Raw genomic sequence first — 26963 nt, 5'->3', positions numbered from 1 at the left:
CCGTGATGTAGGTACCATTTTATAGATGAGAAAACTGAGGTTGGAGGAGGTAGAGGATTTGCCTGAAGTCCCACAGCAAGGGGGTGGCACAGAGGGAATTTGAGGCGGGGCACGATGGGGCAAGGATGGAACAAGAGCCCTCCCATACAGTAGGTGAGGCCACTTTTCCTCACCCAGAAGAGAACCTGGGCTCTGTCTCTGGCTCAGGGAAACTGGGTGTCCCCTGCTCCTCAGCGCACCCACTGGGAAAACAGCTGCACACGGGAGCGAAAGGACGTCTAGAACTTTAACTGGCAATAGTTTCAAATATGACGGCCTTCTCTGCGCCAGGCACTGATTGGGCGCCTAACCACAGAAGCCTGCATCTCGCCTGCAGCCCTGCAGAGACGCAGAGGCTGATGGTGCCCTGCAAAGTCCCAGAGCCACAAACGGGAGGGCCGGCTTCAGACCAGGGTCTGCCTGTCTGGGAGCCTGGTTCTCTAGACTTGGGTTTGCGGCCTCTCTGGGCAGGGCTCCAGTTGGGCATGTCATCTTCCGTAGCATCCTGTTTGCACTTCTCTGTGGGAGCAGTGGCCGCCTCTGCACACATTTCGGGGTGTCTCCCTGTGGAGCTCCTCAGCCGAAAGGCCCCGTGGCAGGACAGCGTGTTCCCCACGGCTTCAGTGCTTCCAGAGCGCCCAGGTGCTGAAGTATGTGCATGTTTGGGCAAAACACGTCAACCTACCCATCTGTCTGTGTCTACCCATCCAAGAATCCATTGCCATAGTAACTTGGTGCTCAGACAAGAGATTGGAGATGAGAGTGGAACAAAGGCCAGAACTTTTCCTTCCCGATCGTGGGGGGCTTGGATCATCCAAGCGCCCACGTGTGGGCAAGTGTCACAGCTAGGAGGGCCTCCCCAGGCGCCCCCGACACCCCAAGGCTCTGGCCACATAGTTGGGAGTCTAGAAATTTCTGTGAAGTGGATGGAAGAATGGTTGAGAAATTTTTTGCTGGTTTTTACAAATATTGGGTTGCTAGAACCAAGCCGGATTTTCTAAGGTGGTCATCCAAAAGCCCTCAGTTGAAGACCGAGCATGTACTTGCGTTGGGCTCGGTCCTGGAACCTTGGGGGTGCCAGCTGACCTCCCCCGCGTGGCCCATGTCGTAAAGCCTGTGTAGGTCTGCAGTGACAATGCAGTGAGGGAACTGGCAGCAAAGCCCTGAGCCCGTCACCGTGTCACCTGGGGAGCGGCCAGGCTTTGTCCTGCGATGGGGCGGGGCATGCAGCAGGCGGTGCTTCCACCCTCAAACTTTGCCCCTTGGCGTGGCCCTCAGCTTTCCCTGTCTCCCATGCCTTCCCAAAGTGGGTTGCCTTTTCCCAGCCCCTCAAAGGAGTATATACCTCACTGTACTTTTTCAGGATGTAGCCTCGGTTATTTATAGCCTTCGGCCTGAAAGGCGCATCCCGGCAACGTGGGGCTGCAGCTGCTCCGATGAGTGTCCTACTTCTGCAGCGCACCCCCCCAACCTCTGCGAGCCCCACAGAACCCCCCCCAACTCCCCACCACGGGGCGTGCTCTTGTGCCCCTGCAGCGTTCCACAAGGCCGGGCGGCAGGGCGAGGCGGTCCGGGTGCTGGAGCAGCTCACTCACAATGCCGTGGTCGAGAGCAGGTTTAGTGACGCCGCCTATTATTACTGGATGCTCTCCATGCAGTGCCTCGATATAGCTCAAGGTAAGCAAGCATCAGCCGGGCCCCTTGTTTTCCCCGGCCCTGCTCTGGCACCAAGATAAACATCGGAAGATCTGGGAGGCTTTAATTAAAGCCCTGGGCTTGTTTATTGGGTGTATTGTCCATAACCCTGTCTTGTAGCAGTGTAATCTCGCGTGGCATCTCTTCCCAGTTTGCCCATGAGCTTCAGGATGGTATGAGGGCCGTGCGGGGGTTACGATTGGGAGGTCCGGGTCTGCGTTGCTAATTCGGAACATGTCTCTCCCCGGCTACCTGGGAGCCCATAACTGGAGCTGGCTGAGCACTGACTTAAAAGATGAATTAAATGAAAAGGTGAAGAGGAGATCACTTTTTAGGTGCGCGCTGCAGATTCTCACTCATCCCCGGCAGGATGGCAGATAGTTTTGGTGTTGATTTCCTTCACAAGACTTCCCATGATGTGCCGCGGGCCTTCTGGAAGTAGACGGGGCAGGGAGACGCTGTCCCCCTGGCCAAGGCCCGCCCGGGGGGTGGATGCTGGCATGGGAGCTGCCAGGGGACTCGTGACAAAGCACAGTCCTGCCCCAGCGCTGCCTGCTGTCTGTGAAGCAGGGGTGACCCGCTCTGCTTCCCGCATGACTGCGCGGAGCTGTGGGTAGAGTTAGAAAACTGTCAAGCCCTGGTGTGAGGGGACACTTTCTATTCTGGCCAGGGGTGTGGGCTTCGAGGAGGAAGGATGGGGAGGGAAAAGGTTTGAGGTGGGCATGAGTGCTCCTGACGTGCGCCCACCCTCCCTGCCAGGGGCCCTGGCCCATTTGGGTGCCGGTGATCATCCTCTCCCCATGCCAGCCCTGCCCCAGGGAGTGACTCTGCTGCCTCAGGACAGCAGAGCGCCTTCCCCATCGCCCTGGCTCGGGGGTGGGGGGCTGGTGTCCGGAGAACTAGTCCAGGCTGACACGCCCTCTCTCCGCTCCCCGCAGACCCTGCTCAGAAGGAAGTGATGCTTGGCAAGTTCCACCACTTCCAGCACCTGGCTGAGCTGTACCACGGCTACCACGCCATCCACCGATACGTGGTAAGGTGGGCGGGGGCACCACCTGCCAGGCGGGGGGGCCTGGGCATGTCTCACAGGGTGTGACGGCCTGCGGAGAAGTCTGGTCTCCCCCTGGGAGACAGGTTGGAACTTTGATTTTTCTTGACTGTTCGCTTGTTTGATGTGCAGCGTGTGGGCTTCAGAATCAGCCAGCCGGAGCTGGAGGGGGCCTTCCGGTCGCTTGCTTTGGGTTCAGATGACTCAGGCGGACCCTGGCCTCGCCACTCAGAGGGCTGTCTCTCTAAATGACCCGTGGGGGATGTTCCAGGAGCCCCTGTCTTCTAGTCAGGTGAAGGTCCAGCGCTAACCAAAGGCCCAAAGTCTCTCCCTGGCCCTGCCACTGACTTCCTGTGTAACCTTGAGCAATTCACTTCCCCTTTCTGACTCTCAGTTTCCTTCTTTATAAAGGAGAGAGTTGGCTTGATCTCCAGAGACCCAAATAGCTCTTCTTAGTTACTTCTGAATCCTTTGTTTAAGCTGTTTTAAATCTGCCTCCTGATAGTTGGGAACAGGTGACAGATTGCCCTCAGCTTCCTTGCTTGCTTATCCTCAGTCACTCAGCAGTGTGAGTGTACCCCGTGCTGATAAGTCAGAGGGCAATAGCACTAGACGATCCTTACTGAGTGCTTACTGCATACCAGGCAGTGTGCCAAGGGCTTCGTTGTATCAGCCTTTTGACCATGCTGTGAGGCACACACTGCCATCCCATTTTACAGATGACAAAACTGAGGTGCTGGACAGAGAGATCGCACAGCTAGTAAGCAGGACAGCCAGGACTTGAACCCAGACAGCAGCCTGCCTTGGAGCCTGTGCACTTGCAGCCCCCCCTCCCCACCCCCGCCTGCTGAATTAAAGAAGGCGGACCGCTGGCCTCATGCATTAGCTCCGCCGTGTGACCTTGGGCTGGTCATTACTCCCCTCTGTGCTTCAGCTCCCGCCTCTGTAAGATGAGGGTCATAACAGTGCCCACTTGACGGTGAGGATCCAATGAGTTGACACTGGGCGGCACTTGGAAGGGGGACTCTGGGTGAGTGTCGGCTCTTGCCGCTGCCCCGTGCGGAGACCTCACACGAGCCTTCCATCAGCCTAGAAACAAGCAGTTGCATTTCAGTTCCCTCAAAGGACATGCTTAGAGGACTAAGAAGACTTCCTGGAGGAGGTGGCCCCAAGCCAGGAGGTGGGAGATGAGTAAGATAGGGGCAGGTGAAGAGGGGGCGGAGGGAGGCCGCTCCTGGCAGAGGCCCCAGTGTGAGCGCAGGCCCGGAGCGGGCGGTGTCTCGGGGTGTGGTGTCCGGCCCGGCAGAGCAGCTCTGGTTTGGAGGTGGTGGCGCCTTTCCCAGGGGAGCACCCCCTCTCCTCTCCCTGGGACACTTCTGAGCTTCCACACTTCGTGTGGTAAAACCAGAGGCAGGCCTCTCCCTGGCTCTCACCCCGGAGAGGGTGCAGGCTCAGGTTTTCTTGGAACTGACAGAGGCTGTAGAAATTTAAGTGAGAACTAAGGAGCGAAGGCTGGGCTCTGGACCAGAGAAGTGGCGTAAAGCGAGTCCTCGCGGATCGAGACCAATTAGGGCCCGAGTCCTGGTGGCTCAGCGCTGAGTGCGGCCCAGCAGGGCCCTTGAGGAAATGTCAGTTTATTACCACTGAGTGCTTGCTGCCAGGGGAAGCTGGCCTGCTTTCATCTTATCATCCGGAGCAGCGTGCCAGCGTCCTTCAAAACAGGGATCTCTTAACCTCTTATAGACCCCTCCCGATGGAACATCCCCTGCAGGCTATGTGTGGAGCTTCTGGCGGCCTCTCTGTGCAGAAGACCTGTGCATTGAACTCACGGGTGTTGAGCGCCTGTCTGATGGGAGGGCCTGTGCCGGGTGCAGGGGCAGAGGCATGTAGCAGGGACCCCAGTGCCTGGCACGTCTGTGGGCATTGCCATCAGTCTGCTGCTGGACGGCAGAGAGGAGGCCTGTGCTCTCAGGCTACAGAGGGTTAAGTGCCTCCGTTTAAGGAGATGCTTGTATGGAGGTCACGTCTCAAATTGCCTAAAGGTCTCCCCTTTTAGAGCTAATTGGCAACAACTTGAGCTCAGGGAGAAGGAATCATTAGCCACCCCAGAGGCAACAAGCTTCAGAGAAACACTTTCAGTGGGTTTGAATCGCAGCCCCATGCGGGTGTCATGGGCCGACCGTGTCTGGGGCCTTGGTTTTGCCCTCACTGCTGTGAGAGTGAAGCTGCTTCCCTCGCCGGGTTGGGCTGGGGACCAGACGAGTGTGGCCACAGGCGCCCAGCACACACATGGCAGGTGCTCCCTGGGCGATTGCTCTTCTGTCGAAGTCACTCCGAGTGCCCGGCATCTGCCTCTCACCCGGCCCAGCAGCAGCTCGGCTGAGAAATTCAGTTCTGTGTGCTTTCCTCGCGGCAGGAGGAGCCATTCAGCTTCCACCTTCCCGAGACGCTCTTCAACATCTCCAGGTTCCTGCTGCACAGCCTGACCAAGGACACCCCCCTGGGCATCTCCAAAGTGTATCCTTCGTTCACCGCCCTCTGTCCCGCCCCTGCTGTCTGATGGCCCCAGGAGTTCTTCCAGAGCACTATGCTGGCAGAGGCTTCCCTCTCTCTCCAGCAGCCCTCGGGAACAGACAGAGGGAGGGAGCTCACCATGCTGCTGCTGAAGGCGAGGCTCAGCCGGGGAGGCTCAGGCCAGCGCCGAGGGAGGGGGAGTTTTCAGGGCTCTCTGGGCCCGGCGGAGGGTCTCTGGCCCACACACTGTGTGGGCCTTCTGTAACCCCCAGAGGAGCATGTGACCAGAATGTAGGGAATGCTAGGCCTCTGAGCTGGGGACCTGGGGGCGGGCAGAGCTTTGTTCAGCCCAGGTGGATGAGCGCCTGCTGCGTCCCCAACGCACAGCCGGTAGCAGGCAACAAACTACCATCAGTCAGGGGAGATGACGAGTGTCAGGGCCTCGTTCAGTGGGATGCGTGCGGTGTGCAAGGGTGAAGGTTGGGGTCAAAGTCAAGGAAGGCTGCCTGGAGGAGGCGACATCTGTCTCTACCAGGGGAGGCCTGAGTAGATGTTCCAGGGGAGCACCCAGTGCACAGACGGGGCTGGAGGGAATTGAGGTGGGAGAAGGGAGGAACTGAAGCCCCCTGCCTGGGAGTTGGGCTCAAGGGGCAGCACCTCAGGGCCTGCCTGGGAGCCGGCCTGTCCTCCTCTGGCTGCCAGTGAGGGCCATGGAGGAGCCTTGGGGCCTGTGCTGCCAGAGACTGCGAGGAAATAACCCCCAATCCTGAAGGTCCTGAAAAGGACAGAAGTCACAAGAAGCCCCTGTCCCCTCCTTCAGGAGGGGACGTCACTATTTCTCAGCCTCTGCCAAGCCCCCGCCCTGCTTTCTTCCCGTGAATCACACACCCTCCCAGGGAAGAGCTCAGAGCTGCCAGTTGGTGAGGACCAGCCTTTCTGAAGGGGTTCAGGCCCATCCTTTACATTTCGGGGGAAGCTGCCCCCATCATGGGGCGTCGGCCCCTGCACGCAGCCCCTGCGGCAAGTTCTGTTCAGGTCGGCAGAGTCTGACTGAACCCTGCCCTGAGTTTCACTGGGGATGTGGAAACGACTCCTGACATGGTCCCTGACTCCAGGGAGGACAGGGGATACACAGACAAGGAACCTTGTCTCCATGTGACGACTGTGGAAGGGGCCACGGGGGTGGGGTGGGGAGTGGGCAGCAGGAACCTCGGGGAAGGATGGCTCGGAGGAGGCTTGGGACGCAGGCCTTGCTTAGCTAAGGCTTGGCACGGGGCAGTGGGGAAGGGCATTCAGGGTCAGGGTGAGGGGAGAAAGGGCAGACCGGGCCTGGGCACAGCTGGCATTTGAGGTGACCTGAGGTGGAGCATGAAAGCCCGTCAGCCCCAGACTAAGAGCTCAGAGAAGGGCCCCGGAGCTCGCCGTGGCCTCGGTGAAGTGCAGGCAGAAGTGTTCTGCACTGGGGATCAGGCTCCTCCTGGCGGGGATGGAGCAGGCGGCACTTGGTGCCAGGCAATCTAGGGGCTGGCTGGCAGGCCGGATGAGGCAGGGAGAGCCATTTTGGCCCAGCCAGGGTCCAAGATGAACCATCAGCAAGCCCAGAAAACCTAAGCAAGGTTAAAATATTAATGCAGACAACGCTGTCTGTATCTCTGGAAAAATCTCCGGGCCTTGATATCCGAGAAATTCACTTACCTCCCACAGATGAGCGAAGCAGTCCTCAGGCTCCTTCCCATGCCCTCCTGGCATGTGCACAAGCTGCGTTCCAGCTTGGGGCTCGCTCCAGAGGTGGGCAGTGCCAGTGCTTGGGCCTGCTGTGGCCTCTGTCGCCCTTAACCTCATCATCGGCAGGAACACACTCTTCACCCTGGCCAAACAGAGCAAGGCCCTGGGCGCCTACAAGCTGGCCCGGCACGCCTACGACAAGCTGCAGGGCCTGCAGATCCCCGCCCGGTTCCAGAAGTCCATTGAACTGGGCAGCCTGACCATCCGCTCCAAGCCCTTCCATGACAGTGAGGTGAGGGCCCTGGCCCCTCGGGCAGGAGGCCTCTCCTGACACCTCTGTGCCCGGCCTGGGTTCGACTGAAAGATGGCTGCCGTGCTCCTGGGGCTCTGCACCCCCTCCCCTGCCTGAGCCCTGTTGTGCCAGCTCTCTCTGCCCTTCCCTCTCTGCCTCCTCTGTTTATCACAGCCCCCTAAGCCCCACAGCTCTGCCCGCTTGCTTCCCAGCCGTCCTGGGGCTCCAGGTCTGCCCTGCCCCAGCCCCAGGGCCCAGTGTCTCTGCCTGGGCCTCATCCTAGGAGACCCTGGTCTAGTCCTCCTTTCTGGAGGCAGGTTATCACTCACCCGCAGATCCACCCCCAGTGTCTGCAGCTCCGTCTGTGCCCCAGCCTCCCTTCCTCCAACCCAAACAGCCACTGTCTCCTTCAAGCTCAGAGCAGACTTGGCAACAGCTCCCCCATTTCCTAGCTGTGTCTCAGTCTTCCTGAGCCTCAGTCTCCACGTCTATCAAATGGGGATGCGGGTCACAGCTTTCCTGCAGGAGGCTATGAGGAGGAATGAGGCTGAAGTTGGTCACGTGCTTGGCACGACCCGTGGAGCACAGTGGCTGGCTGGTCAGTGGTGGCTGTGGCCGGCGTCATTCCTGCCGGAAGAGCCGCGACTCAGGAGCCCCGCCTGGGAAGGGGGTGTCCTGGGCAGCGGGCCCCAGAGGCAGGGCCTCTGGTGTCTGTAGGCCCTTACTTACCCTGCTCCGTCCCTGTGCAGAGCCCCTGCCCCGCCCATCCAGGTGGCCTCTCCTCTTGGCCACCAGGCCCAGGAGGCTGGAGCCCGAGCCCAGGCAAGGAGACGGGGCTGTGCCCGCACCCCCGTAGAGCCCTCAGTGGCCACGCTCTGTCCTGCAGGAGCTGGTGCCCTTGTGCTACCGCTGCTCCACCAACAACCCGCTGCTCAACAACCTGGGCAATGTCTGCATCAACTGCCGCCAGCCCTTCGTCTTCTCCGCCTCTTCCTACGGTGAGTGCGGCGGGCAGGCGGGATGGCTGGCCTGCAGACAGCGCGGCCTGTGTCCTCCTTTGGACAAAGTGGGGACAGTGAGACCCCCACCCCCACCCCCCTGACACATAGGGTCACTCGGGGTTCCCAGAGGCAGGGCCAGTGCTGCCCAGACCCCTCAGAGCCCGGAGTGCTGCTCTGCCTGATGAAATTCCTGGGCAGAGGGGCCTTCAATCCGGGCAGCTGACGCGGCTCTCAAGGCCCAGCTCTTTCCACATCGACGGGGATCAGAGGCCCCTTTCCAGGAGCTGGGCAGAGGCCCCTGCTCTTCCCCTGCAGAGGAGCCCGTCCAGGCACTAGGGCGATGGTGGAGGGTCGAGGCCCCTCGCCCACACACGCCTGCTTCCCCTTGCCGCCCCGCCAGCTTTCAGCAAGGCCTGTACTGGGCGGGAAGGAGCTCTCGGACCCCCCTCCCCACCCCCAGCGCTGCCTCTGAGAGCCTCGCAGCCTCTCCCTTGCCTGTGTCTGCAGAGGTGCTGCACCTGGTTGAATTCTACCTGGAGGAGGGGATCACGGATGAAGAAGCTGTCTCCCTCATTGATCTGGAGGCACCAAGACTCAAGCGGGAGAACAAGTGGCAAGAGATCACGAGCAACAGTATCCTGGGCACCGGCCGGACCCATGTGTGTGTCCGCTGGGTGCCGGCCTGGAGGCAGGGGGGCCTTGGGGGCTCGCTGGGCCAGGTGAGGCAAGGGTGGGCCACTGTGTGCGCTGGAGAGGCCCCTACGGCAGCAGGCTCAGTGCCAGAGCTAGGTGGGGCGCTGGCCCGGGGTGCAGAACTGCTGCAGGGGCAGGGAGGATAGGAGGCAGGAACCACGCCCATGGGCCCGTGCCCGCCCAGGAGGCTGGGGGGTGGCTGCTGTGGGGCGCGGCCTGCCCTGACCTGGCACCCGCAGCCTCCCTTCCCCGGGGGGAGGGAGGCCTGGCCAAGGGGGTGGCTCCCTGGGCACCTCCAGCCCGGGCTGGCCGGCCCTGGGATCCCCAGGGGTGCCCACCCTACTCTGCGAGGAGGGTCTGCGAGGCTGCCCAGCAGCTGTGGGGAGACCCTCCAGGAGCTGCTGGCTGTGCTAGGGGCTATGGCTTCCCGCCAGGCCTGTCATACCTGGTCCAGCCCTGCAGCCCACAGGCCTTGGCTCCCACGCTGCGTCTCAGCGGCCTTTGTGGGCTGTGCTGGGTCTTGAGGGGCCACAGCAGAAGCCCTCAGAGCCCCCCACCACCTCCCCCACCTGTGTGCTGGGCTTCGTGTGAGCAGGCCTCTCCTCCATGGGGAAAGCCGCTCGCGCGCCTTGCTATGCTTCCCTGAGCCACGGGGAGGGTCCTACACTGGCCCAAAGGGAGCCCCCAGCCCTGTGAGTCTCAATGCTTCGGGTGGAGGGGGGGCTCTCCCTCGGCCTCAGGCCCTGTCCTTGACCAGTGCCCCCCAGATGCCCAGACCCTGAGGCTGGATGAGAGCATGGACTCCGTGGGGGAAGACGACCCCTTCACGGCCAAGCTGAGCTTTGAGGTGCGGGCACCCCTGAGTGACGGGCTGCTGAGACCCCCCCGGCCCCCTGCCCAAGGCCTGGCTCAGGTCCCTTTCCTCAGCACACTCCCCCTGGGGCCCCCGGGGGAGGGAGGTGGGCTCCCAGTCACAGAGACCGCCAGCTGGGTTCTCCCGAGGGACCGGACAGGAAGGGGAGGGCTCGGGGGCCCTCTGTGGCGTGTACCCCCGCCGGCTGAGCTAGGCCCCATTCGCTCTCCCTGCCCGGCCTGCAGCAAGGTGGCTCGGAGTTCGTGCCCGTGGTGGTGAGCCGCTCCGTGCTGCGCTCCATGAGCCGGCGGGACGTCCTCATCAAGCGCTGGCCGCCGCCCCTGCAGTGGCAGTACTTCCGCTCCCTGCTGCCCGACGCCTCCATCACCATGTGCCCCTCCTGCTTCCAGGTACCGCCCACGCATGGTCCCAGGGTCCTTCCCTCCAGCTGCTGCTGCGCTTCCCGGATGGGCCCCATAGGGAGGCCAGGCATGGGGGCAGCACACGTGTCCCTCAGCGGCTAAGGCCAGGGCTCCCGGGCTGGAGGAGAGGCTTGGCTGTCCTTAGTCACCTCCCCAGCCTCACAGGCATCCCTGGACCATCTGCTGTGGATTTGCCCCTTGACCTTGTGCTCCTTGTACCTGCGCTTCATCCAGGGGGGGCTGGCCAGTGTGATGTTCCTGTGAACTGCGCTTCGGGTAGAAGGGGCCTCAGACCTTCCCCAGCTCCCTGCTGGTCCTCAGATTAGGGTGGGCGGGACTTGGTACTTCTGGCCCCGACTCACTGCCAAGCCGCCTGCCCTTAGCAGGGCGGTGGTCCCCGCCTGGCTCGGGGCTGCTGAGCGCCCAGGGTTGCGGGGTCACGGCCATCTCTCCCCAGATGTTCCACTCGGAGGACTATGAGCTGCTGCTGCTTCAGCACACCTGCTGCCCCTACTGCCGGCGGCGCGTGGACGACCCCAGCCCCTGACCAGCCCCCTGAGGACCGCCGCCCTGCCCGACAGCTGCCTGTCGCGGGGCCATCGAAGGAAGAGTTAAACTGTCAGACTGTCTTATGCCCCGATTGAGTGTGTATCTTAGGGAGGGGCCTTGTGTAACCATGAAACTCCTATTTATGGCATTTTGTGTCTTGTGAATAGCACCAGGAGATGGAGGAGAGAACGAACATATATTTTCTAAGAGAGAGAGAGAAAAAAAAAATCTGTTCGTTTCAGAACGGCTCAGAGTTGTTTGCGGCAGTCTGCCGGAGTCCACGGATCTGTCAGACCGTTCACATGTACACTTTGCGAACAGATTGCCTCAATAATTACAAATAAAAGGGCTACTTATTTTCATCAGTGTCTGCATTTTAGCAAATCTTCATATTGTCTGCAACTTAATTTCCTTATGCAAAAGTGCACCTGTTTTTCTTTCTAATTTGATCCGAGAGGAACATTACATTTGTGTGCTCTTAAAATCTAATCTAATTGAAAATGGCAATATGGGAATGGTAGGGGAACAGGTTTTTTTTTTTTTAATATATATATTTATTTATTTATTTTGGCGGAACGGGGCTCCATCTCAAGGAGAAGATGAGATACCTGGCCCTAAAGAAGGTGGCTAACAGGGCTGCTCCCGGGGCCTATGGAGTCCACCCTCTACTTCCCAACTGGGACCAGGCCCTCAGTCCTCCCCAGCTGCTCCCTGGTCCTCCACGTGGCCTGAGCTTGCCCCTTCCTGCAGCGCCTGGAGCAGGTGGGTCCCGCATGAGGTTCCAGGAAGGGCCCATCCCCTGAGCGTCAGCAAGCGTCTGATTTGGCAGCTTGAGGGCAGATGAGAAGCTGGGAAAGGGAGCTGACATTTATTGGGGACCTTCTTCTGTACCAGCCACGCTTCATATGCTGGCTCGGTTCTCACTCAGCTCTGTGACGGAGGGCGGGTGACTTCCCATTCTGCAGCCTCAGGGGCGGGCGGAGGTGCTGGGGTCTGTCCTTCCTTCCCCAAGGCCTCTCCCTTCACCCTCCTCCCCAGTCCCTGCCAAGAAGGCAGCAAGCAGTCCAGGGCTTTATGCAAAGTCCTGATGGCAGGAAGAGGGGGACTGGGCTGCCAGGGAACATGTGGAAAACCAGCCGGGTGATTAGATACTGATCTTTTGCAGGGCATCCGTGAAGCGGGCCGAGTGGGGCAAAGGTCCCCTCCAAAGGGAGGGATGAAGACATTAGGATAGGGGAGTGGCTGCAGGGGGGCCCCCCAGGGGTGAGTCCAGGGCTGGACCCTGGCCCCGCCCCCTCCCCCCTCCCGCCCTCTGCAGCTCTCTCAGGAGGTGACGGAGGAAAAGAAAGAAATGGAGCCAGACAGTTGTGCCAACAGAACTCCTCCGTTGAGCGTCTTAATTACTTACGATCATGCATGCTCTCTCGCGTGCTAAACATTTATTAATGTGTTAGGATTTCCATTAGCACGTTGCTTGAGCTGAAATCACTCGCATGTGGCTGGGAAAGAGGAGAGGGAGCAAACAGCACCCCCCACCACCGAACAGGCGTCAATCACAGCGACAGATCAGATGGCTCACGGCTAGAGGCGGGGGAGGGGCCCAGCCTGAGACTCCAGCGTGCATCCTTGCAGCCTTGCTATGCCTGGTGCTGCCACCCCAGAGGACCTGAGCTCCAGAGGCCTGAGTCCGAGCTCCCTGTTAAGTCTGGCCCCGAGTGAGGGTTTTCCATGCATTTATTTGTCTTCTATAACCCTCTGGCGTCTTCAAGGGTGCCCACTGGACACATGCTGAGACTGAGGCTTGGGAACATTCTCTTTTCTTCCGTTTATGAAATATTTATGGAGCCAAGACAGGGTTACAGGCAGGCACTGCCTTTGCGTGTGAGTGCTGCGTCCTGCTCCCCTTCTGTCCTTACTGGGCAGGGCCGTGGCCAGGTCCGGCCCTCTCTCCACCGCTGTTGGCCCATCTGTACAAGAGACCCCTCCAGCTCTGACACTGAGGTCCCAGCCTCGGTCTGTGTTGGTGACCATCCCCCTTGCAGGCCACGGTGAGGAAGGCGAGGAAGGAAAGGCCTCGCCCGCGGGCATCCTGAGACGCCCCGTCTCCCCACGAGGACATGGGGCCCCGACAGAAGAGCGGTGGCCGCAGGCTGGGCCGCCGAGACGTGGTTCCGGCTGTGACTGCATCCAGACCTGTCTCCAGGTCCTCAGCACTGTTCTCTGTTCCTGGAAAGAGGAGGTAAGGAAGAGGGGACTGGGCGGCCAGAAAGAGCCCCGGGCCAGACCTCAGGTGGCCCCAGCTCGAGCCCAGCCTCAGCCAGCCCACCAACGTCCGCATCCACCCTCAGGCAGGCTGCTGAAGCCGGGGGCCCCTCGTGGCTCCTGGACAGGTGGGCAGGCATCAGTCGGCCTTCCCCACAGGCCAGCCCCTCCGTCAGATAGGCAGGAGCCCGGGCAGAGGGGCCGCCTCCAGGCGGGGCTCCCACCCTGGCCCAGCGCTTGCCCAAGCACATCCTGATGCCTTCCTCCAGACCCTAGGACATCAGAATGGGCTCCAGCACGCCACTGCCCTGCCTGTCATAGCTTCAGCGGCCCGCTGGCTGCCACCTAGCGCCCAGACCCCCGGCCTCCCTTGCCACCCCAGCCCGGGGCCCCAGCGCCTCTCCGCCAGCCGGGGGCCTTGGCCCAGCTGTCCCCTCCCTCCTGGCCCCAATGTTTCTGAGGCGGGAGCGTTTTCCCACCTCTCCAGGTTATCCGTTTTCCCTGTGGCTGCTGCCCCTGAAGACCAGGAGCTCCTTGAGGGGAGACCAGGAGGGGAGACAGGGAGTGGCCTAGGATTCACCTCCACGTCCCCAGGCCCCAGCATCTGGGGAGGGGGAGGCGGGAGGAGAGGCAGTGGAAAGCGCAGAGCCAGTCTCTCCTCTCCTCTTCCCCCCTTGAGTTGGCAGCTCAGTCTCAGGCCTCACTCAGGCCTCACTGTGGTGACGCAAGTGGCTCAGCAGTGAGGGGAGCTGGGGGGTGGCGTGGAGAGGAGGCTGCTGACCAAGCAGCACCTCCACGCAGAGGCTTAAGAGCTATTTGCGCACCGCTGCCCGCTAAGCTCTAATCCTTCGCCACACCTGGCCTCCCAGAGGGGCTGGGCTGGGGAAGCAGAGACCAACCAACCACCCCCCAGCCCCACCGCTCACCATCCCTCACAGCCTGTTCTGCGCCTGCCTGGTCGAGAGGGGCGGAGGCTCAGAAGGTCACCCACACTGCGCTTGGCCCTCCGTGCAATCCCAGCTTCCTTCTAGCCGGCCGGCAGTGGGGACAGCAGAGCTCAAGTGGAAGGCTGGACCCCCCGCCTCTACCCAGCTCTGCTGAGGAAGCTGGTTTCCCCAGTGGTCAGAGGCACGAAGGCCTCCCCGTGGGGCTGGGAGGAGCTGTCCCTCCCCTGGACACTTGTTCATCGAGCACCTACTCTGGGATGGGCAGGCAGTTGAGAGACAAGTCAGATGCGGCTGGCAGTGTTGGGTACCGAGTGGGAAATGCAGGTTGAGAGCTGGAGGGGCCCTCCACGGCTGTGGACTGAACCAGGTTCTCAGGAGGGTTCCCAGGTGGCGCTAGTGGTAAAGCACCCGCCTGCCAGTGCAGGGGATGAAAGAGATGCAAGTTCCATCCCTGGGTTGGGAAGGTCCGCTGGAGGAGGGCCTGGCCACCCACTCCAGTGTTCTAGCCTGGAGAATGCTGTAGCCAGAGGAGCCTGGCGGCCTACAGTCCAGAGGGTCTCACAGAGTCAGATTTGACTGAAGGGACTTAGTATACACGCGCTCGCACGCAGAAGCGGGGGACACTGTCAGCAAGGGTCACTGGTCCCGGCAGGAAACAGGCTCAGGGAAGGGAGGCCTGGGCTGCCCCCAGCCTCGTGGCCGACAGCCGCGGTCCCTTGTGGGAGGACGGGGGTGCCTACTCCTCGGGTCTGTAGGTCTGTGAGCCGGGCCCGGGCGGGACAGCAGGCAGCTTTGCCCTGCAGGTGGGAGTGGATCCTGGAGCTTCCTAGTCCCAGCGAACTGAGGGGGGCGACAGGTCTTTCCAGACTCTCTTGGCGACTGAGCCCAGTGCCACCCCTGCCACTGCTGCCCAGGCCTGAACAGCTGAGTCGGGCCCTTGCCAGCACCCCAGTGCAACCCACTTTCATCACTGGCACCCTACTGTGGATGATGGACAGTCTTCCTGAGAGCTCCTTTGGGGCAGGAGTAGCCAGGCGGGCATGTTGGGTGACCTGGGTGACCCCCTACGGACTGGGGGCCTTGGTCTCCCCACCTGCAAAGAAGGGTCAGAGTAGGTGACTTCTCATGACCTTCCTGTTGTTCTGTGAGTCCGTTCTTCCAAACAAAAAAGCATTCTTTGTTTTTAATTGTCTATCGTGCATTATAGAGCAGACGTCCATCATGTCAGGGATGACCTTTAACCCCCCATCTCCCCACCCTGAAAGAGTGGACTCTTAGACTCTTTCACAGAGGGTGGACAGTTATGACCAACCTAGATAGCATATTTAGTTAGAACTGGACGTGGAACAACAGACTGGTTCCAAATAGGAAAAGGAGTACATCAAGGCTGTATATTGTCACCCTGCTTATTTAACTTATATGCAGAGTACATCGTGAGAAACACTGGGCTGGAAGAAGCACAAGCTGGAATCAAGATTGCCGGGAGAAATATCAGTAACCTCAGATATACAGATGACACCACCCTTACGGCAGAAAATGAAGAGGAACTAAAAGCCTCTGATGAAAGTGAAGAAGGAGAGTGAAAAACTTGGCTTAAAGCTCAACATTCAGAAAACGAAGATCATGGCATCTGGTCCCATCACTTCATGGGAAATAGATGGGGAAACAGTGTCAGACTTTATTTTTGGGGCTCCAAAATCACTGCAGATGGTGATTGTAGCCATGAAATTAAAAGACGCTTACTCCTTGGAAGGAAAGTTATGACCAACCTAGATAGCATATTCTAAAGCAGAGACATTACTTTGCCAACGAAGGCAGAGATGTAGTCATAGATGGACCCGAGAGTTGGATGGTAAAGAAAGCTGAGCGCCGAAGAATTGATGCTTTTGAGCTGTGGTGTTGGAGAAGACTCTTGAGAGTCCCTTGGACTGCAAGAAGATCCAACCAGTCCATCCTAAAGGAGATCAGTCCTGAGTGTTCATTGGAAGGACTGATGCTGAAGCTGAAACTCCAATACTTTGGCCACCTCACATGAAGAGTTGCCTCATTGGAAAAGACCCTGATGCTGGGAGGGATTGGGGGCAGGAGGAGAAGGGGACGACAGAGGATGAGATGGCTGGATGGCATCACTGACTCGATGGAGATGGATTTGGGTGGACTCCGGGAGTTGGTGATGGACAGGGAGGCCTGGCGTGCTGCAGTTCATGGGGTTGCAAGGAGTTGGACTCGACTGAGCGACTGAACTGAACTGAACAGAGGGTGGACCTGAGTCTTAGAGAAAGTCAGCACTTCCTGTGATAACCTAGATCCATCTGCTCAGTCTACAGACAGTCCTTGGGCACCTGTCATGTGCCAGGCCCCAGGCACCAAACAGAAATCCCAGCTCATTCAAGTAGGGCAGGGGTCCCCAACCTCCAGGCTGTGGACCTACGGTACTTGCTGGGAGATCAGCGGCAGTGCTAGATTAGAAATAAAGTGCACAATAAATGTAATGCACTTGAATCATCCCAAAACCATCCCCCCTCCTAACCCCTGGTCCGTGGAAAAATTGTCTTCCACCAAGTTGGTCCTGGTGCCAAAAAGGTTGGGGACCGCAGAAGTAAGGGAAACGATTTACGTGCACCTGCTGTGTGTTGAGCTGGGCTCTGGGGCCCTGTGATGAGCAAGACAGACCCCAGCCCACCCCTGGGCTCAAGGTACAGCCTAGGAGACCCATGAACAGAATAGGAATTAAAAGCTTCCAGGTTGTCATAAGCGTTAGGGGGTAACAAGCAAGGCCATGAGTTTGACGGTCGGGGACTCAGCCTGGCCAGAGCAGGGCTGCGTGTGCTGGTCTTGACCCAGGAAGTCCATCGTCTGTCCCTCTGTCTGGCCAGCAGGGGCCGTGTCAGAATCAAACTCTTCACCTTGACCTCTTTAGCGATGGGCCTAATCACCAGGCCAAGCACCTTACACCTTGAGCAGCCGCACCCCACCCACCCGCTGCGCCTGCCTGCCCCTTGCTCCTTCCCCCCAGTGCACACACCACCAGGCTCCCCACTTAAGTCCTGACGCTGCCCGCTTCCTGGGACAGCAGGGCTCTGGAGCCCCAGGTGGGCTGCAGGGAAGGGGGCACGTTTCTGAGCAGAGAGGTGTAGACATCCCAGGTGGGAAGAGAGACAGCACAAGGGAGCTTCAGCAACGGAGGTCTCGGACACTGGGATGCTTCCTGGCCGGCCTTGGGTTCCCTGTCTCAGGGCCTTTGCACTGGCCGCTCTCTCTCCTTGGACAGCTCCACCCCTTAGGGCCCCTTCCATCCTCGAGGTCTCAGAGAGGCCTTCGTGGGCAGCTCCAGGCGAGTGTGTATCGGGAGGACGTCACCATCTGAACAGTCTCTGTTGTCGTTTGTTTAATGGTTTGTGGGGGCCCCTTCCCGCCCCCACAGAAGGGCATGTCCTACAGGCAGGGGCTTGGTCCTTCTTGTCCACCATATTCCCCAGAACTGAGTATCTTGTGTAGAACACAGTTGGTGCCGGATAAAAGTCACGCTGGACCGTGGTCATTGAGGACCCCGAAGGCCAGGCTGCCCGCAACCCCACTTCACTCCTGGGAGGGGGTCCTCACGATCCTGTTGTAGATGGGGGCCCTCATTCGCACCCTGAGCTCATCCTGCTTTTCTGGGATACACAATCACGGCTTGCCGATCACAGGGCACCCAAGGGCCACTGCCCCAGCCCAGCCTGACCCCCGTCCCAGGCCGCAGTCCGTGTGCTGTTCCTAGGGCCCATCTCCCCTTCACACGGGAGCTCCTGGGACCATACCTCCTCGCTCACCACAGGGATCTGGCGCCCGGCACAGGCTTGTCCCCATTCACCTCCTGGAGGCAAGGCCCTGCTTCAGGAGCCCTAAGAGCTTCTGTCCCCTCCCCACTTTGGTCCCCTCTGCCCTGGTCCCTTCCTCCACCATTGCTCCCTTCAGCTCATCCTTGAGGGCTTTTGAGCCACCTTCCTCTCCCCACGATCTGCCCAAGTTCCCCTGGACAAAGCCCCTGGCACTAAGCCCCCCCCCAGCTGACCCCAGCCCATGAGGGCCCACACCCCAGACGGGCCTCGGGCCTTCGCCGGTCCTCTGTCTTCAGTCTATGCTGACTTCCCCACTTGGCAACCTGGCAAAGCGCCCCTCCCTCAACACATTATTCCCCCTGGATGTCTCTGCAGAGAGGTGGCCTCCCCTCCCCGGGTCGGGAGCAGGTCTTCCCACAAGGAGGAGCCTCGGGTCCCCCAGTGGCCTGCACATAAATGTTGGTTTGAACAAGTGAGTGAGTGAACTCCAGTTCAAGGGAACAAATGCTTTTTGAGCTCCTGGGCAATGTGGGGCTTGTGTCCGGACCCCGGAGCGCCCTGCTGTACTTGTGAAGCTCATGACCTGGCCGGTGGGCACTGCCAGTGTGTGGTGACTGGATAAGCCCAGAGGTGACCCAGGTGGGGAAGGGATGGCTCAGGGGCTGAGTGAGGGGATGACAGCGCTCTGCCCTCCGGGAGTTCGTGGGCCAGGTGGGAGGAAGGCAAAGTTTGCCTGCCCTGAGCCAGAGGGAAGTGGGCCTGGAGCTAGGGGTCCCAGTGCCAGGCCAGGGCCATCAGCTGACATGATAGAGGGGGACAGGGAAGTTGGGGGCAGGCCTCCGCTCTTTCCCAGGGTCCCCAGCACGCGCCCCTTCTCCCTGACCACAGCCTTCCACCTGGAGTCACCTTGGCCCCACCTGGAAGCCAATTAGGCCCCTCGTTGCAGCAGTGAGGATTAATATGATTAATAACGCCCCCAATCTCTGAGGTGCTGATTCAGCCGGGAGCTTAGGGAGGGGAGGTCACTTTATAAGGGCCTGGGGGGGCAGTCGGAGCCCGGAGTCATCCAGCCGGAGCCCCGTGTGGCTGAGCTCCGGCCTCAGAAGCATCCCCGGGTTCGCGCCGCCGGCGGGCAGCCGCAAGGGCCGCAGCCATGAATGGGACCGAGGGCCCGAACTTCTACGTGCCTTTCTCCAACAAGACGGGCGTGGTGCGCAGCCCCTTCGAGGCCCCGCAGTACTACCTGGCTGAGCCATGGCAGTTCTCCATGCTGGCCGCCTACATGTTCCTGCTGATCGTGCTCGGCTTCCCCATCAACTTCCTCACACTCTACGTCACGGTCCAGCACAAGAAGCTGCGCACACCCCTCAACTACATCCTGCTCAACCTGGCCGTGGCCGACCTCTTCATGGTCTTCGGGGGCTTCACCACTACCCTCTACACCTCTCTGCATGGATACTTCGTCTTTGGGCCCACGGGCTGCAACCTGGAAGGCTTCTTTGCCACCCTGGGCGGTATGAGCTGGGTGCGGTGGGCTGGGCGAGGGGTGTGTGTGTATTCAGGAGCCAGGAGCTTGAGTGTGGCAGGGGTGGGGGTGTGGGGACAGCCCCAACCTTGCGGATGGTGGACAAGAGTCCGTGAGCCAAAGCCCTCCCTTACTCAGTCAATAAACGCTGTATAAGCAATGACGAGATTGCCCGGCGTTGGTGGAGGGCGGGCGCCAAGCATGTGATCTCACTGGCACTGGGGTCGTTGTCTTGCCCTCCAGCCAGGAGACAGATGAGAGGAGTCTGGGGCCTCGCTGGGGTCGCAGGCAGTCTCTGGCAAGGCCGAGTTGCAAGCCTATGTCTCTGCGGCCCCTCAGGCCACGGTTCTGCTCCTCTTGGAGCAGTGGGCCTGGGCGAGACCCACACCGGGTCCTGGGGACAGAGAGCTGGACACGGATGCCTGTGCTCAGGGCCCCAGCCTGGGGCGGGATGACAGTCCTCAGTCCTCCAGGCACCGGCCTCTGCCTGCACTGGGCGCCGGGCATGGTCCCTCCCCGGCTTCTCTCTGACTCCATCCCAGCTCGCCTCCAGGCTCTCTGCTCTGCTTGAAGGCTTTCTGCCTTGAGGAGTCCATTCACAGGGAGACAGTAGACCCGGTGAGGTGATCTGTGTAGCTGTGAGCCATGCTTTTAAAATATTTTCACTAAAAAATGGGTGAATAGATTCCATTTAGCCGATAAGAAAACTGCAGCGTGCAGAGGGGAAGAGTTGACTCAGGAACGTGGCAGGCCAGTGCCCAGAGCCTGGGGCTCCTGGCTCAGACCCAGGAGTGTCCCCCGGTGGGGACACGGCCTCTCGGGCAAGCAGGAGACGCGGGAGGTCATTGTCACAAAGCCTGGGGGCAGAGAGAGCCCGCACCAGCCACAGGATGCTCTGTCTCCTCTATCCCACGTGTGTCCAGGCCTTGCCTCAGCCCTGTTCCTGGGGCACTGGCCATTGCTGGATGACCACGATCCCCCAGTCTCAGGCCAGAAGGGTGCCGCCCACAGGTGGGCACACCTCTGCGACAACCGTGGGCCTGGAGTACCCACTAGCATTCCCTTTCACTCTCAGAAATGCCCCGGTTGGTAAACCCCACGGCCACCTCCCTCCTGAGTTTCTGGGGGTGATGTGCAGGGCAGATGTCTGAACCCCATCATTATCATTCCTCCTCCTCCCTCTGAGCAAAACACTCTCCGGGTCCCTGGCTCCCGAGAGAGGGTCACCCATGCCCAGGGTGTTCCAAGTCCCTGGTGGCGAGAGGCCCGCTGCCCAGGAGGAAAGGGAGGCCTCCCCCTTTGGCTCCTGCTTCCTCTGCCATCCCCTGTGCCTGGAACTCTGCCGGTGGCCCCACAAAGGACACACTGTTCTGTGAAAACTGCCCGCCGGGCTCCCAGCTCTCAGCCATGACCCTGCGAGCTGATTGCCATGTTCCCCGCGAACCCGGAGCTCTGGCTGCACTAACCTTCCTGGGAGTTCCTCCATGTGGTGTATCGGCCCGTCTGCCCTGCCACCTCCCCTCGTCCGTGTCCAGACCCTCCGCTCCTTAAGTCTGCACTCCAGGACTGCTCCCCGGTGCCTTCCTTGTCGGCCCCCTTCCCCATCCCCGGGAGGAGCACACCTCCTCCTCAGACAGACAGGTCCAGCCACGCGGCGGGTTGGCTGACAGTGGCCGCCTTGCAGGTGAAATCGCCCTGTGGTCCTTGGTGGTCCTGGCCATCGAGCGGTACGTGGTGGTGTGCAAGCCCATGAGCAACTTCCGCTTCGGAGAGAACCACGCCATCATGGGCGTCGCCTTCACCTGGGTCATGGCTCTGGCCTGCGCTGCGCCCCCCCTGGTCGGCTGGTCCAGGTAACGGCCCTGAGCAGGAGGGGAGGAGGGTCTCTGGGGTGCTTCCTAGGGGGGCCGGTGCTGCCTGGTTTCAGGCCCCCCGAGATGGCAGCTGTCATAGGGTTGAGGTTTAGGGCAGGGAAAAGAGGGTCAGCTCCTAACGTCACTACGGGGCTACTCCCCGTGTCAAGGAGACTCCAAGACGCCCCAACCCTTCACCTTGGCTGTGCCCCTAATCCCCAACTAAGCCAGGCCAGATTCCAATCCTCTTTAGTCCAGTGCCCCGGGAGCAGCTCCTCTGACCTCAGGCCTCCGCCCCTGCAGAAGCAGAGCCTCCCTCATGCAGGTGTGGCGGTGTCGCCCTGGGAGCCAGTCCTGGCAAGACTCTCGGCTGATATCCCCCAACGGGCTGAGATGAGATGGCGGTGGGGTGGAACGTGGTTTGGGAAATTGGCCTCTGTGGGTTCCCAGAGGCTTCGTGCCCTTCTGCTTCCAGGAAACTGCCATCTCTCTCCCCTCTCCTTCTCTCTCAGTCTTCCTGGGGCCAGTGTTTTCCCTCCTGAGCAATTTAGCAAGGGGCAAAAAACCCTGCCCCTCCCTCCCTATCTTCTCCAGTCTGGCCTAGTTACATCCTCATAGACGCAGCTAATGGACAGTGGGTTTCCTGGGGTCGGTTCAGTGTCACCGTCCTCTGAAATCACACGCCCTAACCACACGCCCCAGGGCCTCTTGTTTCCAGAAACTGTGCAAAAATCCCTTAATTACCCTGAGCGGCCTAAAAAGACCTGGGTGCCTGCAATACAGACATTGGGAGCTTTTCCCTTCTCCCCACCTACCTCATGGTCCGAGGCCTGGCCTCCGGCCACTTGGGAGTGGTAGGCCAGGTGAAGAAGCGCCAGGCAGGGAAGCAGGGGGGCAGAGTAGGGGCGCGGGGAGTGAGAGACTGGGAGAGACCAGGGTCCCAGGGTAACACAGCGCTGAACGAGGCAACAACACTGTTTCCACACACTTGGATCCCTTATCTCAGTAGATGTGAGCCTCACAGCCAAGGAAAGGTTTATTATCCCCATTTTACAGAAGGGGGAAGTGAGGCCCAGAGTGAGGGCAGCCCCGCTGCAGGCGTTGGCAGAGGACTCTGGCCAGCGGGGCCTGTTCCCCGGTCCCTCACACGCGGGTCTCCCCCTGCCCCTCCGGCCCCTGCCCCTCCCGGGCCTCAGGTACATCCCGGAGGGCATGCAGTGCTCGTGCGGGATTGACTACTACACGCTCAAGCCGGAGATCAACAATGAGTCCTTCGTCATCTACATGTTCGTGGTCCACTTCTCCATCCCCCTGATCGTCATATTCTTCTGCTACGGGCAGCTGGTGTTCACCGTCAAGGAGGTAGGGTCCTTGGGGGACCGGTGCTGTGGGGCCGGGGACAAGAGCGTTGATGAGGCTGAGCGCGGCCCCCGGCCCAGAGGAGCCTCGAGTCTGGACACCGGGCCCTGTGTCCCCGCAGGCGGCTGCCCAGCAGCAGGAGTCGGCCACCACTCAGAAGGCCGAGAAGGAGGTCACCCGCATGGTGATCATCATGGTCATCGCCTTCCTGATCTGCTGGCTGCCCTACGCCGGGGTGGCGTTCTACATCTTCACCCATCAGGGCTCCGACTTTGGCCCCATCTTCATGACCATCCCGGCTTTCTTTGCCAAGTCTTCCTCCGTCTACAACCCTGTCATCTACATCATGATGAACAAGCAGGTGCCTGCTGGTGGGGTGGGAAGGGGCCAGGTCCCCCCCGAGGCGACAGGTGGAGAAGCCACAGTCTTAACCGGGCCTCAGTCTTTCCACCTGCAAAATGGGTGGGGGGGGGTGTTGGTTTTCCCTGGGGTGATCATGAGTCATCCGGGAGAGATGCAGATTCCTGGACCCACCCCCAGGCCTTCTGATTAGAAGCTCAGGGTGGGCCCAGGAATATGCATTTCTAACAAGCCCTCTGACACTGGCTTAGGAAAGAGAAGCGCCAGTCCAGATGGTTCTGAAGGTCCAGACGGTCAAAGTCCCTGGCCTGGGAACAGGTGCCAGTCTCCACAAAGCTGGACAGGATGCCAAAAAGTCTCGTTCTGAGGGATGAAGGGATAAAGCAGTCCTTTTAACATAGACCAGAGGTTCCTCTGCAGGTTCTTTGGTCCAGTGGGGAAAACCTGGAGTCAGACAGATCGGGTTCAAATCCCAGTTGTGCTAGGTTTTAGCTGTGTGGCCTTGGGCAAGTCACTTCCCTTTTCTGGATTTCAGTTTCTTCATCCATGGAAAGGATGAAATCCTAAACTCTTGGGTTCAATGGGATAACTTCCAGATGGCTCTTGGCACACTGAGGGCATCATGGCACGTCACCAGTGACAGAGTCCCTTCGGGTTTGGTCCCAGCACCTCTGGGTGGGCTTGGGGAGGCTTAGTAAGTTCCTCCAGGGAACCATCTGACCGGGGATCGGAGGCTGGGAGGGCCAGAGGCAGAAGAGGGAGATGGCACACCGCGCTGACAATGCCATTTCCCACCCAGACTCTGCGGGACCCTGAGCACCCCTACCCTAACCCTACCTCTTCCTTCCAGTTCCGGAACTGCATGCTTACCACCCTCTGCTGTGGCAAGAACCCGCTGGGTGACGACGAGGCCTCCACCACCGTCTCCAAGACAGAGACCAGCCAGGTGGCGCCTGCCTAAGCCCCTCCAGGGACTCCATGGCCAGCCGCGGGAGTCCCCCAGCCCCCACCCCACCCCAGCCTCAGCAGCTCCATCCGGAGCCGCGCCTGTTGGAACCAGCTCTCACAGGCTCCCTGAGTGTGAACACAAAAACCAACCAACCAAATGCAAACGAATCAAAGAGCGAAACAGGAGGCGCCTCACTTGGCAGGGGCGGCCCGATCTGGAGTCCTGATTTCCCGGGGGCCCACTGTAGCTCCGCTCCCCTCAGCTCATCTCTCAGCTACACAAGAGCTCTTGCTCTGGAAAAGTGTCCCAGCTTAGGGATAAGTGAGTAGCACATGACGGGGCACGCCGTAGGTGCTTATTAATAAATGCTAGGTGGAGGAAGGAAGGAATGAATGGAGACGTGGATGGAGAGATGAACGGGTCGGGAGGGCATAGTCATTCTCTCATAACATGTTAGCAGCAGCAGCAGCTCGCCCTTGGCTGATGACCTTGAGCAGTTGTTTTGTCCTTGGGCCTCACTTTCTTCCCCCATACAATGGGAATTCCAAATCTCTCCTCACATGGCTGCTGGGAAGATCAAATGAGATTGTGTGTGTGTGTGTGTGTGTGTGCACGTGTGCTTGCGTGTGTGAGCTCTTTGTAAATAGTAAGGAGCTGGACAGACTGTAGTTAACATTATGAATAATATCAATTAATATAAGTAATTCATTCCTATGATCATCTCCTCTTGATAGCGACCATTTTGAGATTGGGCAAAGCCCTAAGCATCCAGCCTCATCAGGCTTATAAACATTAGACAGACAGCAAGGCCAGACCAGCGCTGGGTGGTGGGCCACAGGGAAGGACAGTCAAGGAAATGCAGAGTGCAGTCATCAGGCCTGAGAAGAAAACAAAAACACAAGAAAACAACATCAGAGGACCAGAGTCTGGGGCCAGTGCAGAGCCCCCATGACGCGGGCCATTCCCTTCCAGTGCAACCCACAGAGAGACAGGTCTTGCTCTCGGCATCTGAGAAACCACTAGCTCTCCTGCCCAGCACCCAGGCTTCAGCATCTCTGGGCCCATATGGAGCTTCTAGAAGTTATGTTCACCTGCCACATTTAATGAAGAGCTGGGTCCCCAACATCACCTTTGTCTCAAAAAGAGCTTAAAAAACAAAAGTGTGGGAAATCCAGCTGGACCCACCTTCCCCCAGGGAAGTTCACAGATCACAGATTTTAGCTCCCTTGCTGGGCAAGCCTTCAGCGGCTCCAGTCCGTTCTCCACTCCAGAGAGTCCTTGCTGCTGCGAGGCTGGCTGCGACTCTGGGACATCAGAATCCAGCCGCCTCATAAATGCCCCTCCTCAACTACATACCAAAGCGGGAAGCTCTACCTCTCCCCAGCTCTGCCTGGAGATGAAGGCAAATTGGGGTATTAAAAGCTCGGCTCCTATCCTTGGTGTTAGTGGTGGTGGTTTTTGTCAGTCTCAAGCTCTTTATCTACAGTATGGGTGGAAACGGGGCAGTGTTCATCTGATCCTTAACCCTGGGGTTTCTGGGTTTGAGCAACTATCAGAGCCCCCGGGAGTGCTTTAGGCTGTGGGGAGCAGGCCCAGGAATGGGAAAAGCTCCAACCTCACAGTCACAGAGATCCAGGTGGCCTGTGAAACTGCAGGCAAATTTTGTCACCTCTTGGAAGCCTCCTTATCTGCAAAAGGGGATCTTAAAACTGACCTTAATGAGATTTCAGGCTTTATGCAGCCAATGTGCTTCCTGAGCTCAGCAGATGATGAGAGGCTTTTTTGCATTACTGGAGCCTCAGCTCCGGGCTGGCCCTACCAGGGACCTCATCTGAAGGGGGAATGGGATGAAGGGGTAGCTCCCAAATGACCGTCCTCCTCCAAGTCGGGAAAAGGCAGCAGGAGTCTGAGAAGGGAGATCCTTCGTGCCATGGAGGGGCTGGGGCAGGTAATAGCTGGGATCTCTGCCGTTGCCCCTCTCTACTCCGTCTCCCTAGGTGGGTGATGTCAGTCAGGATTCCTTTATCTGCAGGAGGCAGGAAACCACACTCAATAGTACCGAAGCAAAAGGACACGATTGGCTCCCATAAATGAAAATCAGGGCTTCAGGCATGCCTGGGTGCAGGTGCTCAGATGAGGTCACCTGGCTTTTGAGGGGGCTGTACTGGGTCTTCCTTGCTGTGCGTAGGCTTTCTCTATTTGTAGTGAGCGGGGGCCACCCTTCCCTCTGGCGCTCGGGCTCCTCATCGCGGTGTCTTTTCTTGTTGCTGAGATCGGGCTCCAGGGCACTTGAGCTTCAGTGAGTAGCTGTGGCTCATCCAATCAACTGCCCTGGAGCCTAGCCAGAGATGGAACCCACGGCTCCTGCACCTGCAGGGGAGACTCAACCCTTGGGCCTCCAGGGAAGCCCATGTTATCTGGCTTCTAGGTCCCCCTTTGGCTGCACTTTCCTCTGTGTTGCCTTTCAGTTCAGTTCAGTCGCTCAGTCGTGTCCGACTCCTTGCCACCCCATGAACCGGAGCACGCCAGGCCTCCCTGTCCATCGCCAGCTCCTGGAGTTCACCCAAACTCATATCCATCGAGTCGGTGATGCCATCCAACCATCTCATCCTCTGTCCTCCCCTTCTCCTCCCGCCTTCGATCTTTCCCAGCATCAGGGTCTTTTCCAGTGAGTCAGCTCTTCACATCAGGTGGTCAAAGTATTGGAGTTTCAGCTTCAACATCAGTCCTTCCAATGAACACCAAGGACTGATTTCCTTTAGGATGGACTGGTTGGATCTCCTTGCAGTCCAAGCGACTCTCAAGAGTTTTCTCCAACACCACAGTTCAAAAGCATCAATTCTTCGGCACTCAGCTTTCTTTATAGTCCAACTCTCACATCCATACATGACTACCGGAAAAACCATAGCCTTGACTAGATGGACCTTTATTGACAAAGTAATGCCTTTATGCCAGGTTAACTGTTCCAAAGGTGTAAGCATGGAAATCACCAGTAATTCCAAGCTCAGCAAACCCTGCAGAAATGGGGCTTCTCTTCTCCATCTGTCAGTCGTTTC

The 26963-nt window shown here is 59.3% G+C and overlaps 2 protein-coding genes and 1 long non-coding RNA gene across 4 annotated transcripts in view; all 3 read left to right on the top strand.

Annotated features, from left to right (window-relative positions):
• The window catches only part of IFT122 (intraflagellar transport 122), a 65932-nt gene extending 54739 nt beyond the window's left edge, over positions 1-11193 (top strand). For both annotated transcript variants that reach the window (XM_069560971.1, XM_069560972.1), the window contains 9 exons: positions 1576-1716; positions 2673-2767; positions 5199-5299; positions 7148-7313; positions 8200-8311; positions 8822-8947; positions 9775-9854; positions 10106-10270; positions 10740-11193. In XM_069560971.1, coding sequence (XP_069417072.1) covers positions 1576-1716; positions 2673-2767; positions 5199-5299; positions 7148-7313; positions 8200-8311; positions 8822-8947; positions 9775-9854; positions 10106-10270; positions 10740-10829 — 1076 coding nt within the window. In that variant the 3' untranslated portion in view covers positions 10830-11193. The remainder of the gene's footprint in view (positions 1-1575; positions 1717-2672; positions 2768-5198; positions 5300-7147; positions 7314-8199; positions 8312-8821; positions 8948-9774; positions 9855-10105; positions 10271-10739) is intronic.
• Positions 11194-11411: 218 nt separating this feature from the next.
• On the top strand, positions 11412-16542 carry LOC138424295 (uncharacterized). The gene is made up of 3 exons (XR_011250731.1): positions 11412-11593; positions 12874-13070; positions 15466-16542. It is a non-coding gene; the product is annotated as an uncharacterized lncRNA (long non-coding RNA).
• A 1719-nt stretch (positions 16543-18261) lies between these two features.
• Positions 18262-25340, top strand: RHO (rhodopsin). Its single transcript, XM_069560973.1, has 5 exons — positions 18262-19375; positions 21071-21239; positions 22436-22601; positions 22720-22959; positions 23809-25340. Exons 1-5 carry the CDS (start codon positions 19015-19017, stop codon positions 23917-23919), a joined length of 1047 nt encoding a protein of 348 aa, XP_069417074.1. The 5' UTR covers positions 18262-19014; the 3' UTR covers positions 23920-25340.
• The last annotated feature ends 1623 nt before the right edge of the window (positions 25341-26963 follow it).

The sequence above is a fragment of the Ovis canadensis genome, chromosome 19 (genome assembly GCF_042477335.2).
Source record: "Ovis canadensis isolate MfBH-ARS-UI-01 breed Bighorn chromosome 19, ARS-UI_OviCan_v2, whole genome shotgun sequence".
Classification (NCBI taxonomy): Eukaryota; Metazoa; Chordata; class Mammalia; order Artiodactyla; family Bovidae; genus Ovis; species Ovis canadensis.
This window is presented reverse-complemented; position numbering and strand designations above follow the sequence as displayed.